At 37.4% G+C, this 13,565-nt stretch overlaps 2 protein-coding genes and 1 long non-coding RNA gene across 3 annotated transcripts; 2 read left to right on the forward strand and 1 right to left on the reverse strand.

Annotated features, from left to right (window-relative positions):
- On the forward strand, positions 1–2,406 carry LOC133709921 (lipid phosphate phosphatase 2-like). The gene is made up of 7 exons (XM_062135878.1): positions 1–222; positions 322–409; positions 506–615; positions 739–832; positions 1,121–1,309; positions 1,420–1,479; positions 1,857–2,406. The coding sequence occupies exons 1-7, from the start codon at positions 7–9 to the stop codon at positions 2,006–2,008; spliced, it is 909 nt and encodes a 302-aa protein (XP_061991862.1). The 5' UTR covers positions 1–6; the 3' UTR covers positions 2,009–2,406.
- Positions 2,407–3,567: 1,161 nt separating this feature from the next.
- Positions 3,568–4,345, forward strand: LOC133710383 (uncharacterized). The gene has a single exon (XM_062136441.1). The coding sequence runs from the start codon at positions 3,696–3,698 to the stop codon at positions 4,119–4,121; it is 426 nt and encodes a 141-aa protein (XP_061992425.1). The 5' UTR covers positions 3,568–3,695; the 3' UTR covers positions 4,122–4,345.
- Positions 4,346–8,109: 3,764 nt separating this feature from the next.
- LOC133709053 (uncharacterized) lies at positions 8,110–9,493 on the reverse strand. The gene is made up of 3 exons (XR_009846139.1): positions 9,349–9,493; positions 9,153–9,244; positions 8,110–8,225 (listed from the first exon to the last, which is right to left on the reverse strand). It is a non-coding gene; the product is annotated as an uncharacterized LOC133709053 (long non-coding RNA).
- Between the last annotated feature and the right edge of the window lie 4,072 nt (positions 9,494–13,565).

Consider the following 13,565-nt stretch of genomic DNA (forward strand, 5'->3'; position numbering starts at 1 on the left):
TCAAAAATGCTGGAGATTCAGTTGCGTTCTCACACCGTAAGGTCTCATGGAGTTCAAGTGGCGAGGTTTCATATGCATGATTGGCTGATTCTGGTGGTTCTTGCGGCCATATATCTTGGTCTGAACTTGATAGAGCCTTTTCACCGCTTTGTTGGAGAGGATATGATGACAGACCTGAAATACCCATTGAAAGGCAATACAGTTCCCTTCTGGGGTGTTCCGGTAAGTTTTGGTTTTAAGAAAATAATATCATGATGGGAAGTGCTCATAAAGTTGAAAGTTGCATGAGTTTCATGTCTTACTTTTCACTTTTGGTACCAGATAATTGCAATACTGTTACCGCTTGCCATCATTGTTGTCTACTACTTCATCAGAAGGGATGTCTATGATCTGCACCATGCCATTTTAGGTAATACTTCTGTCTTTATTCGTGATTCATATCTTGGACAGCGGATTTGCATGTTGTTGTATCCTGATATCACTTCCACTTTTCATGTTCATTCAGGCCTTCTGTTTTCTGTCTTTATAACCGCTGTTTTAACTGAAGCAATCAAAGATGGTGTTGGACGACCTCGTCCAGACTTTTTTTGGCGTTGTTTCCCTGATGGAAAAGGGGTGGGACTTCTAACATCTTCAGTTTTTCTTTCTTTTTGATATTCTCTTGACATAAACTTTTACTGTTAGTTCTTGGTCCTACTTGCTTATACACACAGTGACATATAAGTAATCCATGTCCAGGTGTTTGATCCTGTCACAAAGAATGTCATGTGTACTGGAGAGAAGAGTGTCATTAAGGAAGGACACAAAAGCTTCCCAAGCGGGCATGCTTCAGGTAAGAACCTTACTAATTTTATGAAACTGTACATGAATATAGGGATTTGTCTGTGTGATATCAAACCCCATTTCTGTAGGACATGTTTTATTCTCCCAGATTTGCTTTCTCATTTATACAGTACTGTATGGGAGTTGGGTATGCTATCCATCTATTTTCTTTCCTTCATTTGCGGGTGGCATTTTTCTCTACTGCTTTGGATTTTTTGCTTGCTTATTTGGTTTTTTCTTCTGTTATCTGTATCACTGCAACATTAATTGAAAAGACATTCTGGTTTTCCACATGCAGGGTCCTTCGCAGGTCTTACTTTCATTGCATGGTACTTGTCAGGGAAAGTGAGGGTGTTTGATCGCAAGGGGCATGTTGCAAAACTCTGTATTGTCTTTTCTCCATTACTTCTTGCAGCACTGGTAGCAGTTTCTCGAGTTGATGACTACTGGCATCACTGGCAAGATGTTTTTGCTGGAGGTCTTCTAGGTACTTTGCCTGCTTATGGAACCGCTTTGAAGATATTTAGAGAAAAAAAAAAGTTACTTTTTATTATTATTTTCATTTATTATAATGTGTGATGTTTTCTTTTGGTGCAGGAGTCATTGTTTCTTCATTTTGTTACTTGCAATTCTTTCCACCACCATATGATACTGATGGTATGCAATGCTTGAGAGTTGTTTTTCTAAACTTATTAAGCTTTGGTTTTGTCCTGTATTGCCCCTTTTTTTTTTTTTTTTTTTTTTTGTGAGAATAAAGTCCTGTATTGCCCTTTGCCTACATTGGGGCGGGGATTTGATAATTTTGAAATTGGTATCTGACAATTGAACTATGCGGCTGAAGAAATGCGAGACATTAGTCTTTGTCTTCATTGCCTAGGTGTTCAGGTTTTATAGAGTTCATGAGCCTTTTGTTTTCCTTCAACGGAAATATTCTGTTTTCTACAGTTAATTATTGTTTGAGGAACTAAGTTAAATATCTGCACTTTAGCAGTTCAAAATTATTGTTCACGTTTCTTTTCTATTTGGATGGGCAGGTTGGGGACCTCATGCGTACTTCCAGATGCTGGCAGACTCTGGAAATGCTCAGCCACCGTCCACTAACGCAAGTAATCTTAATGTGCAGCAAGCAGTGCAGCAAGCAGATCGAACTGGAGAGTATATATATCCATCATCATCAGGTTGTTGAAGCATCACAAACCAGTAGTGGAGACACAAACCCCATGCTAAATGGTGGGAGAATACACTAGCTCTAGGCTGTGAGTATGCTGCGACTGCAGAAAGTAGTAAAGAGTCAGTGACCAGATAGATGTTCATACTCTAGGATCCGCGGATGCTTGAATTTTACTACAGATTCTGAAATCTATAATCCATACCATATGTAGACCATTTTTTTCTTCATCTGGGACCATCCCTTTTTTTGCTCAAGTTTGATTAATTGATTTGTTTTAGGATTTTTCTTGATGTTCATATTACATTGCTTCTAGATGCTTGTTTGTCTGAAGAGTGAAGAGTCTTCAAGTTTGGACATATATATACAAGTGATACATTGCAATTAGGCAATTAAATGGTTGTTTGAATTGTACAGTTACCGTCTAGAAGGCACCCCAGAATTAATTTTGGTCTCACTGGGATAGGCCCAGATACCAGAATTTGGGGACTAGCCTAAACAAACTATTCAACTGCAGACCAAGGAGAAAGAAACAAACCGCAGGACTTCATTACTCTCACCTACCTGCTTTTATTTGGAATCTGGGAAGCAAATTTGCCCGTTCTCATTTCACATCTAGTTGGACTGCAGTCAACCACGTGTTAATTTCCTTAAGCATGTTTAGCCCAAAATTTTGTCAAATAAAAAAAGGAGCTCGATATTTCTCTATTTCAGATGAACTCAACTACTCATCGACTCGACTCTTCTGAACAATAGAGTAGTCTTCCTAAGGCTCTAACTTATACTCTAGCAGTACCTCCTTTGCTTTAAGAAGTTGTTTTAAGGTGTTGAAAACAAAAATGGTCGTCTTTTGTTGTTTCGGGCACATGGGCGGGCAAAGATATAATGCTAATTACGCTATGTAGTGAAAACGATATGCGCTAAATAAATCTGATTATCAAGACCTAATTGGTGATTGAGAGAAGAATGGTTTAAAATGAAAGTGATGGGGGATAAGCTCTATGAAATATTGCAATTTGCAAGAATCCCATCAAGAATTCTTATTTATACAGCAAAGAGAACCATAGAAAATAGGAGATCAAGCTTCCTTTTTGATTTATTCATGGCATATTTCCTTGGGATAGAATACAAAAGTTAAGGTGACTTGTTCAAATAGTCTATAGAGTATAAAGAAACATCAATTTAGATATTGAAATAGCACAGAAGTTCTTCTGGATCATGATGCACCTATTGCCAAGCAACCACTTTCTATTGGTATGTACGGAATAGTCATATTGGAGTCAGAATTAGAGCATAGGACCATGGAATTAGAGACCATTTATTAATCATATAGATAGATTATACCAAGGATTGGATATATTAGTCAAATTAAGCCCAAGCATACTTTATCAGATAAAGTTATCATTATTCAATTATTGGATGATACTGTAGTAATAGCCCTTGTCTGACCAGACACTCAGGCAGACATTATTGACCAAGTACACCAATTCTCACTTGTAACAGAAACCCTTTGATTCCTTTTCTCAGAAGTTAACTCCAAGACCAAGCTTCATAAACACACTAAATCTGACTTCTCCTATATAAACCCTTCTTCCTTGCTATCTTCACACACCCCTCTCAACTTTCAATATCACATTCTTCATTTCTTTCAAGAAATTTCCACAGACTGCAGACCTACCTAGCTAGAGCACTTGAAAATTACAGTATGGAGATTGCTCCGACTACGTGCTACGAAAACTTGAAGAGGTACTGGAGGAGGAGAAGGTACCAGAGACTGAATGGTGACAAGAAGAAGAAGATGAGGGTCGTAAGGCTCGGTGGTGGACCTAATGGGAGCACTAGTCCTACTCGGCGGTCTTGGAAGATCAGAACCGCAGCAAAGCTTAGACTGATCAAGTTTGTTTCGCCGATAAAGCTGTTGGCCAAGCTCCACGGTGCTTATGTTGACATGATGGTTCGGACGGCAGGCAACGTTGGCGGCGCTAGGAGGATTGCAGGAGGATCAAAGAAGGTGGCAAAAGCGCAAGATCAGCTTTCGGTGGCGGCTTCCGAGGAAGCTGTTGACACCAGATTGGTTTTGGAGATTTACAAGAGACTGGCTGCTTCTCGCCAATTAGCAGATGCCTACTGAGATGAGTGAGATCTTAAGCAAATTAATAAGTCATTGCATCTTCGACAATGCATATTTGTTTCAGTTTTCTTACTAGAAAACATGGAGTCACATAAATGTACAAGTGCTGGTAGAATGGTAGGAATTTGAAAAATTCGAAGCTTCATGATTCTAAACTCTTGTAATTACGACAATCGTTGCAAATTCTTTTGTAGTGAAAATGGCTTTGGCTTTCGTTCACATTATCTAAAGTGACTGTAACCCTTTCCGTCGCCACTATGGTTTTTTTTTTTTTTTTGGTTTGGCCAATCATCACCACTAGTACTTGTATCAATAGAACTAACCGCGCGCTGGATGATATATATTAGCTCCGTTAGAGTTTTTTCTTGGTGATTGAAAATTTGATTGATGTGATATGCATGTGTTGCAAAGCACAAGTTAGTGCTGAATTTGTTTATTGGTGGTGAATTACTGTTTGCGTGCCCGTAATATATTAACATCAGTGCATGGTATCCTCCCACTCAATATCAAGTAGAGATGGGATGAAATGGTTATTGAGTTTGTTTTTTCTCCATGAGACTATATACATTTTTAGAAAGTATTATGGTAGTTTGACGATGAGATGTTGGAGACTACTGAATTGAGAACTTGATAATTCACGTTGAACAGAAAATGCAAACTGAAGTTGAGGATCGGGTGGTTTGAAGTTTAAATTTTGTTTACTTGTTTTGTTTGCTGATTTGAAGGTCTGTCTTAGTTCTCCACTAAAATTTGTCATATTCTTTAACGAAAATTTAGGGTGTTTTAGAGTTCTTCCTCAAAAGAGTTGACAACCGGAGATTAATCAGACATCCAACACTTAAAAAGTTCACGACAACAAAATCGATCTTTAATCAACCCAATTATAAGGATTTGTTGAAAGTTTGCCATAGAAAAAAAAAGACTTTTGTGCATAATAATTTTTTAGTATAAGAAAACTGATTATGATCTCATCGATCTCGTGATGTGTTTACCTGCTGATTAGTGTCTTGATTCAAAATGTTGTCAATACTGTTGTGCTCTTGCTTCTTTAATTTGTGAATTGGAATTCAACCATGCCCTTGATTTAGAGATCAACTTACAATTGCATATAAAAGACAACAACCACATAACATATTAGTTTTATGTAGTGCAAATGCACACACTTTATATAATGCCTCACTCTTGACTTGATTTTGATTAACCGACTCATTTTAAAGTTTGTACGTACGTATGTTAGTCGCTCTTATAACATTCTTGTATACTTTTCTTTATCTTGGTTTGACTATGAATCTGATATTTGGTAAAATCTAGCAGAAGATTAGGCAGGAGACTTTTGCACTAACCAAGGGAAGCTAATAACATCCGTATATGGGGTACGTAATATCATTTCTATTAGTTTTTGTGTCGGCCAACTATGTAATTGTGTAATAATTGGATTATTATGTAACATTAATTCTAACATGTGTATGTGTACTTTTAATGCGCTTAATATGTTGCAAAACACGATTTTGATGTTGGTTTGGTTTCATGTTGGTGAAGTGCTTTTGTAAAAAGAGTATTTCGAAGGCACGACATTTTTGTCGTGCACATAATTTAGCGATAACTATAATGGTAACTAAATAAATGTTTAACCACGTGGTGTGGTGTGTTGGTCGAACGGCCTAGTCTGGAACCCCCAGGTCTAGCGTTCGAATCCCAGCTCCATCCCGTGGCCAGCAGATTTGAGGGACCCTTTGGGTTCATGCGTCTGCGGTGCAGTGGATTAGTCTGGCTTTGCCTGGCTTTCGCCGCAATGTCGTTGCAGGTGTCCTGGCGCTGGGATACCACTGCATGGGTGTGTGAGTTACTAACAGCTAACTACCTGATAAAAAAAAAAAAAACTATATAAATGTTTTCACTTAGGAAGTTTCAGTGCCAACACAATCACACCACGTTTCATGACTAGTACATGTACTTTGGGAAATTTGGTTTAATCACAAAAACTGTCGTGACTAAAACCTTATGTTTTTGTAGTGTAATTTTGCGTGACTTGGAACATTACAACCACGTCTAATATACCAAAGTGGTAAAAGCATCTTTAGCAATGCTAGTCATTTTTGAGTCAAATTTTAGCCAAAATAGCTAAAAAGTCATTTTGGCTAGCCATTTTAGAAATACATCTGTATCAGTGCTCTCTATTTTAGCTAATTTTGAGTTTATATTATTTTTCAAATGAAGATCAAATAGTTTAAATGTATTTATAAATTACATAAAATGACTCAAAAAGAATGTTTTAAATTATAGAGAGCCTCATCTCGCTCTCTATATTTAGGAGCGAGATAGCTAAAAATTATAGGGATATCTTCACATATGGTGTATGAACTTTAGGCATTTCTACACTTTGGTGTACCAACTTTCATAACTATCAGAATGGTGTATCAAGTTTGTTACAATCTTTCATTTTGGCGTACGCCGTTAAATTTTCCGTTATCTTTGCCAAAAAAAAAAAATTCCATTATCTTTCCTTTAGCTTTGTCAGTTTTTTTTTTTTTTTGTAAAGATAACGGAAAATTTAACGGCGTACGCCAAAATGAAAGATTGGAGCAAACTTGATACACCATTCTGATAGTTATGAAAGTTGGTACACCAAAGTGTAGAAATGCCTAAAGTTCATACACCATTTGTGATGTTTTCCCAAAATTATAATAGAGAGCCACTTAGGAGTCTGGTGCAGCTGCTAAAATATATAAAAAGCTAAACATGCTCTCCAAAATGGCTAAGGAGTCAAAATAGAGAGTCTGCTAAAGATGCTCTAAGCATGGTAGAAATGGGACAAACCATAGAGAGAAATCTATCTAGTTGGGTTTGGATTTTAAACTTTATATTGTTCATAGCTTGAGAATTAAGATGTTGGAGACTACTGAATTTGTTTGAATGCCTTATTATAAGGTTGTGAATTTAAGAGTTCGTGTCTGTATGTTAGTAAAGTAACTTTTGTCCGGCCGTGGGATCGCATCAGTACCTGACGCTAATGGTGTTGGAGTTTATCGTAATGGTGAACGATTCTTTGCCGGAGTACTCTTCCCGAACCTAACCCTACCCCGCACTCCTCCCCACTCTAACGCCTGCCACATTCATACCCATACCCATACCCACCGATCGTATGTGAATTTGGGAGTTTAGTATGTAAATAGTTTAGTATGACATTGCAACTAATCCAAATGAGTAAGCCAGCCAAGAGAATGGCTCTTTTTTTCATAAGCTTTGAACAAACCCAAGCAGAGGAAAGCAACTACAACTTGCAATTGGGAGCAATCGCTGCAATTGATGAAATAAAAAGATTTGGATTTGTGATTGTAAATCTAAAGCACTTGCGTCGATTTCCAAAGAAAATTAGTATAAATTGTAAGCTTAATCTGGTCAGCAGTGGCGTAGCCAAAAATATCACTTAGGAGGGTCAAACTTTATTAACTAACAAATATACTCATTTCCAGTCGTCTTCTACAAATAACACAATCTTTTGCCCAAAAAAATAATAATATTAGTATAATTAATAAAATTTAGGTGTAATATTTCTTGTACTAATGCTGAAATTGAAAGAACCTTAAATCATGTTGAATAAATTTTGGGATCAAAATATAGAAAAAATTATGTGTTACTTCAAATTAGCATATTAACAAAGAATCGTAAATATGCGCATATGGGCATATATCGATCAATAGGGTAAGAAAACCTTGAAAAGATTCGTATTAATTAGATATATATAGTGTATTAATAGTGTAAAATATTATTACATTCCATTAAAGTTCAAGGATAATTAAAACTAATTAAGATAAATTTGTATTGAATTTTGAAAATTGAGACTAGTTAAGGATTTTTCAAAAATTGAGAAGGGTCAATTTTATTTCATTTCATTAAGGTACATAGATCATTAACACTAATTAAGGATTTTTTTTTAAATTGAGAAGGGTCAATTAACCCTTCTCGCCCTAGGCTAGCTACGCCCTTGCTGGTCAGAACCAATACTAGGACATCCCATTCGTTCCATAATTTCACCACACTTGCTGGAAATATTTGCATCATGTCCTTCTGATCTTGTATGAATATTTAAGTGGCAGCTAGCAACTGAAATATAGATTGTTATTAAGAAAAAAAAGTGAAATGTTTGAGAGGATGATGAAAGAAAAAACATAAATTTTTTAAAGGAAAACTATAGCATTTGCAAGCTTTTTTTATATATGTATTATTTGTTTAAGGCAAAAGCCACTTAGCAGTGCAGAAACTCACCAATTCAGCTATCATACTTTGACAGTACAGTGACAACTATAGAATGGTATTAAAAGAATAAGTGCATCAACTTAACGAATAGCAAATCTAGTAGTAGTGTAGTACCAAAAATTTTACAACAGCAAACACACAAGTTAAAGATGATTGTACCCTTACTTGCAGTAGCATCATGCTGATCATATATAAATTTAAACTAAAAGGCACCCAATACTTCAAGTTATGCTCGAGGAGTATCAATTGATTAGTCTTTTTGTGGCATTCTAATTATTTTCTGCTGCAATCCAATTTATTTAGTCACAAAGAACAAAGATCTTAGAGAAGTAAAGTTTTCTTTGTGAACCAAGGTCTTGAAGGAAAGTTAAATTGCACTACAAATCAGTATAGGTGGAAAAACCATGGATTACTGAGTATAAGCAAAAAGTGGAAAAAAGCAAGAACAAAAGTGATGAGATTTCTTGTTGCTTGTTACTTGTGCTGAATATATAAAAGGTACCAAGCATGGAGCGTTTAATTTCTTTTCTTGTACTGTTATTCATCATTTTCCTTGTTCACCTTTCCCCTGTCCCATTACTTTCCTTGATTTGCTTTAGTTAGATAAACACACAAAATTTGTGATCCTATGAATATTACTAGTCTCTCAATCCAAAGATTGACACCCACATCGAAAAGATCAATCAATTGGCACAAACAAATCAAACAAACATTATGTTCATACTCACACTATGTTCATCATTTCACACCATATAAACAAATTGAGTGTAATACCATATGGCATCCCTAGGGGTCTTGAAGCCCAGCTTAATACTCTTCCAGAATCGGTTGCCTCCCTTTTCATGTCTCTTACCCTTCCCTGTTTTCTTCGAGTTAAAATTGCCACAAAATTCATAAGAATATAAATCATAATTAAATTGAATACAACCAAATCTTGATAACAAAAAGAAATTGAAGCTGGGAAAATTACCTCAAGAACACTTTGGGTTGCTTCAGAAAAGCTTTCTTAGTCTGAAACCAAATCACACTTGTAAACCCTAACGATAAGCATTAAAGACTTGAGGCGGTGGAACAGGACAGAAACAAACCCGGGGGTTCTTCTGCTCTCTCTCTCCCACCCTTTAAAAAAGCAAGAAACTCTCAATATATTAATGAGAGTTAACTGCTTCTATTAAGTTTAGTTATATTTAGACAATAAGATGCAGTTAACTAAGATCAATTTATATTATTGGAAAAAATCTAGGGTTGCTCTCTCGTCTCTCTCTTGAGAAGCAGCCTCGACACTTTTTCGTGCTCCGTCCGATGGCGAGTCCCCACGGCGACGTCGTCGGACGGGTCTTCCTAGTCTCAGTACCGATATGCTATCCCTGCCGGGGTGGGAGGTGGGGGTTGGGAGAGAAATAAGCCTCTCGACGCATTGGCATGTCGGCTGGATCGATTCTAGCTTAGATTGAGGCTCGTGAGTTGGTGGCGCAGGCGAGGTTGGCCGTTGGGGCGCGCGGGTGGAGGAGGTGGTTTCGCCGGGAGTGGCTGGGCCGTCGTGGTCCTCATGGATCTTATTCGCTGGATCTGGTTCGGTTGGCTAGCGGAGGGCAGCTTGATCGGTTATTTTTATGCCAACAATTTTCCTACTACCGATTTGAATGTCAATTGTAGAATAAGGAAGTAGGGTCTCCCGCAGAGGACTTATGAAACTAATTGTAAGACTTTCCGAGTTTAAGAGTTGATTGTGAAGTTTGTGAAAACAATTGAAAGTAAATAACAAATAATGAAATTGCTTAAGGTTGAGAATCAATAGAGAAGCAGAAGTCAGGGACTGTATCCACCACCAATCAATCAAGTATGCAAACCATGTTTAACCTATTCTTATTTACCTAAGGATGAAGATGCTCAAGTTAACCCAACGCCTGAATTAACCTATTGTTTTTCCTTACTTGTATGCTAGGTGAGAGACGCTCTACACCTAACCTATTTCGTAAAATGCAACCTAGGTTGACGCAACTCTAGAATATTTAACACATAGAAATCATTAAGATTAAGAAAAACGAGACATCACAAGACATCATGAGAATGACGCGTCTCAATTAATGTAGGAACCTAATCACTCGCCTTATAGACGATTCACTACTCTAGAACTTTCAACGGAACCTTCTTAAAAGGAACATGCAATGATCATTCATAGAAATAGAATCCTTAACATGCAATCTAAGTTGGCCACCAAAGAAAGCACATAAAGAAATCATCAATGTAAAAAATAGTAATTAAGTTCTCATCCATTGAATAAAGAAAAACTAATTAATAAAATGTCATAGCATGGCATACAATCATGATTGGGGCTTCAAAATGCCCTAACTACTTAGAATTTAGTTGCACATGATTTGAATTGGAAGCACAAAAGAATTCATAAGCAAAGTAAAATAGAAAAACCCTAAAAATCAAGTTGGAAAAGTCGTCAGAACGACTGATCTGCTTTCTTCTGCTTGGGTTTCTTGCTTGATTCTCGTGCATAAGAGTCTTTTCGTTAGCTTTTCTAGCCTTTTTATAGTGCTCTTGAGTCCTCCTTCATTCCTTTTTGGTTTGAGAGTCCTTAAAGTGTAGAGAAAATCAACTCCTTAATTCTCTGATTGAATTAGGATTTCTCCACATCACTTTGTCCAATGAGAACTTGTCATGTCATCATCAATATCTCTGCGATATCTCCATGGATTGGGCTTCTCAATCCATCAAGATCTTCTGCTTGGGCTAGGAGTTCAAGCTTTTCCTTAATTGCGCATCTTTCCTCAATATTATTTTCTTTTTGTATATTTGCTCCGAAAAACCTAATAAAGACAAAAGTAAATAAATAAAGAGAAAATAGAATAAACTAACAAAGATTAATATAGGGATTAACCATATACATGTCGCATAAAATGCTCCTATCACAACTGCTCGTCGGTCGTCTGGTCTGGATCGCGCGCGGGGTATGTAGGTGTAGGCGGAGGCGGACATCCAGGTGGTGCAAGTGGCGGTGGTAGGTGGCGGCTGGTGTCCTAGTTGCTCTCAGTATGGGTCGGGGTCAGCGGGTGGAGTGTTAGCCTTGCTTGGGCTTTCTTCTTGTTGAGCTGTCTAGGAGCTGAGCTTGATTGGTTTTGGGCCCAGTCGGTGTAGGGTTTTAAATCTAGATTTGTTTAGGTTTTTTCCTTTAGCATTGTCCTCTAGGATCCTCCTCTGCGTAGGGTGATCTTAGGGTTCAGTGAATAATACTAGGGTTAGTTCTTGGTTTTGTTCCGGAACCTTCCTTATTGTCAGGTTACTAGTTACTTCTGGTGATGTTGGATAATTTTGCATTTTAGGTAGCCCTGTTCTACTGTTCCAATTCGGGTTTAGCCTTCTAAGGACTCCCTAATGATGGCTCAATCTTGTCGTAGCCCTCTCTTGAGTGAGCTATTATATGTAATATTTTCTATATTCATCAATGAATTGAGCCCACATTCTCTCAAAAAAAAGAAGAAAAAAAAGATCAATTTATATTAAATATTGCAATTTGTAACAATCTCATTATAACATCCTTATCCAAGAGAACCAAGACATGCATGCCTCTCCATGTATATAAGCACAATGTCTAAACTCTAAAGCACACTAAGAGACTAAGAGTCATGGGAACCTGAAAGAACAAGTTTCCATTTGGATTCATTCATGCAACACTTTCATTGGGGTAACAGAAAACGGAAAGGGATTGATAATAGAGAAATGAAGATGACTCGTTCATATTGCATCTTGTCCAGTACGTATATTACTACATTTAGATGTGTTATGTTTATAGTTGTTATCCCAGCTGCAAGAATCTTCGTACGGAGCAAGAGTCCTATTATTCAGGTTTGAATTGGACCATGGAGTTTAGGTAAAGGATAGAAAGGATTATGCTATGGATTGGATTTATTAACTAATAACTAATTTAATTAATTATTATACGCGCGTTATTCAACATTTGGAAGAATAAGTACTCTTTGACTGGTCAGACACAGTATTGTTTTGAGTATTGACCATGTCTTAAACTCATTTAATTATCGCATGCTACTGATTTGATATGCCCGGCCTCTGATTCTCATTCCTGGAAGTAATCTTCAAGGCCTATTGACTAAGCCCCTCCAGTTCTTCCATCTACGTACATGTATATAATCCCGCTCTTACATTCTCTCCTCCCACACCTATCTATCTCGAATTGAGTCTCAATCATCCTTACTTTCTTCTAAGCTTCAAAGACACAAGAGTGCAGACACAGTTGTTGCCAAATACTAATTACTATGGAGATTGTTCCTAGTACATATTACGACAACTTGAAGAGGTATTGGAGGAGGAGAAGGTACCAAAGGCTGAATGTAGACAGCAAGAAGAAGATGAGGGTTGCGAGGCTCGGTGGTGGAGCTACTGGGAGTACCAGTCCTACTCAGTTTTTCAAGATCAGAAAGCTTCGATTGATCAAGTTTGTTTCGCCGATAACGCTCTTGGCCAAGTTCCATGGTGCTTATGTCGACATGATGGTTCGCATGGCAGGCAACGTTGGTGGGGCCAGAAGAGTTGCAGGAGGATCAAAGAAGGTGGCAAAAGCAGAAGATCAGATTGTTTCAGTGGCGGCGTCTTGCGGTGAGGAAGCCGTTGACACTAGATTGGTTTTGGAGATTTACAAGCGATTGGCAGCTTCTCGCCAGTTAGCTGCCTACTGAACCAATTGAGCTAGCAAGCATGCAACATCACATTAGTTCAAATTGTATGATAGTGTACGTTCAATTAAGCTTGATTCATTATATTCATTAGTTATGTTGTAAATCGGCATATCTGTACTTAATTGGCATGCACGTTATATATATGTACCAAACCACAATATTTTGGATTGATTTTGTTTGTGTTGGTGAATTATTTTCTTGCGAGTGTTGTGAACTACTACTTATGTGTGACAGGAGATGATATAATAGGAATGTCTACTATGCTAAAATATGAGAATTGAGAAGTGAGCATCGTTGAAATGAACATAGATTTTTTTTTTTTTTGGAGAAAGAAGTAATTACATTAAAAGCAATTTAGATACATACATGGATATAAGTACTGTAGAGAGTCCAACATAGACTCATCCACAACCTAAACATAAGTACTGTAGAAAGTCAGGAAACAAAAGCGTGTGCCTACTAACTAGGCCCGCTGCCTGAAACA

Source organism: Rosa rugosa, chromosome 5 (genome assembly GCF_958449725.1).
Source record: "Rosa rugosa chromosome 5, drRosRugo1.1, whole genome shotgun sequence".
In the NCBI taxonomy this organism is placed as follows: Eukaryota; Viridiplantae; Streptophyta; class Magnoliopsida; order Rosales; family Rosaceae; genus Rosa; species Rosa rugosa.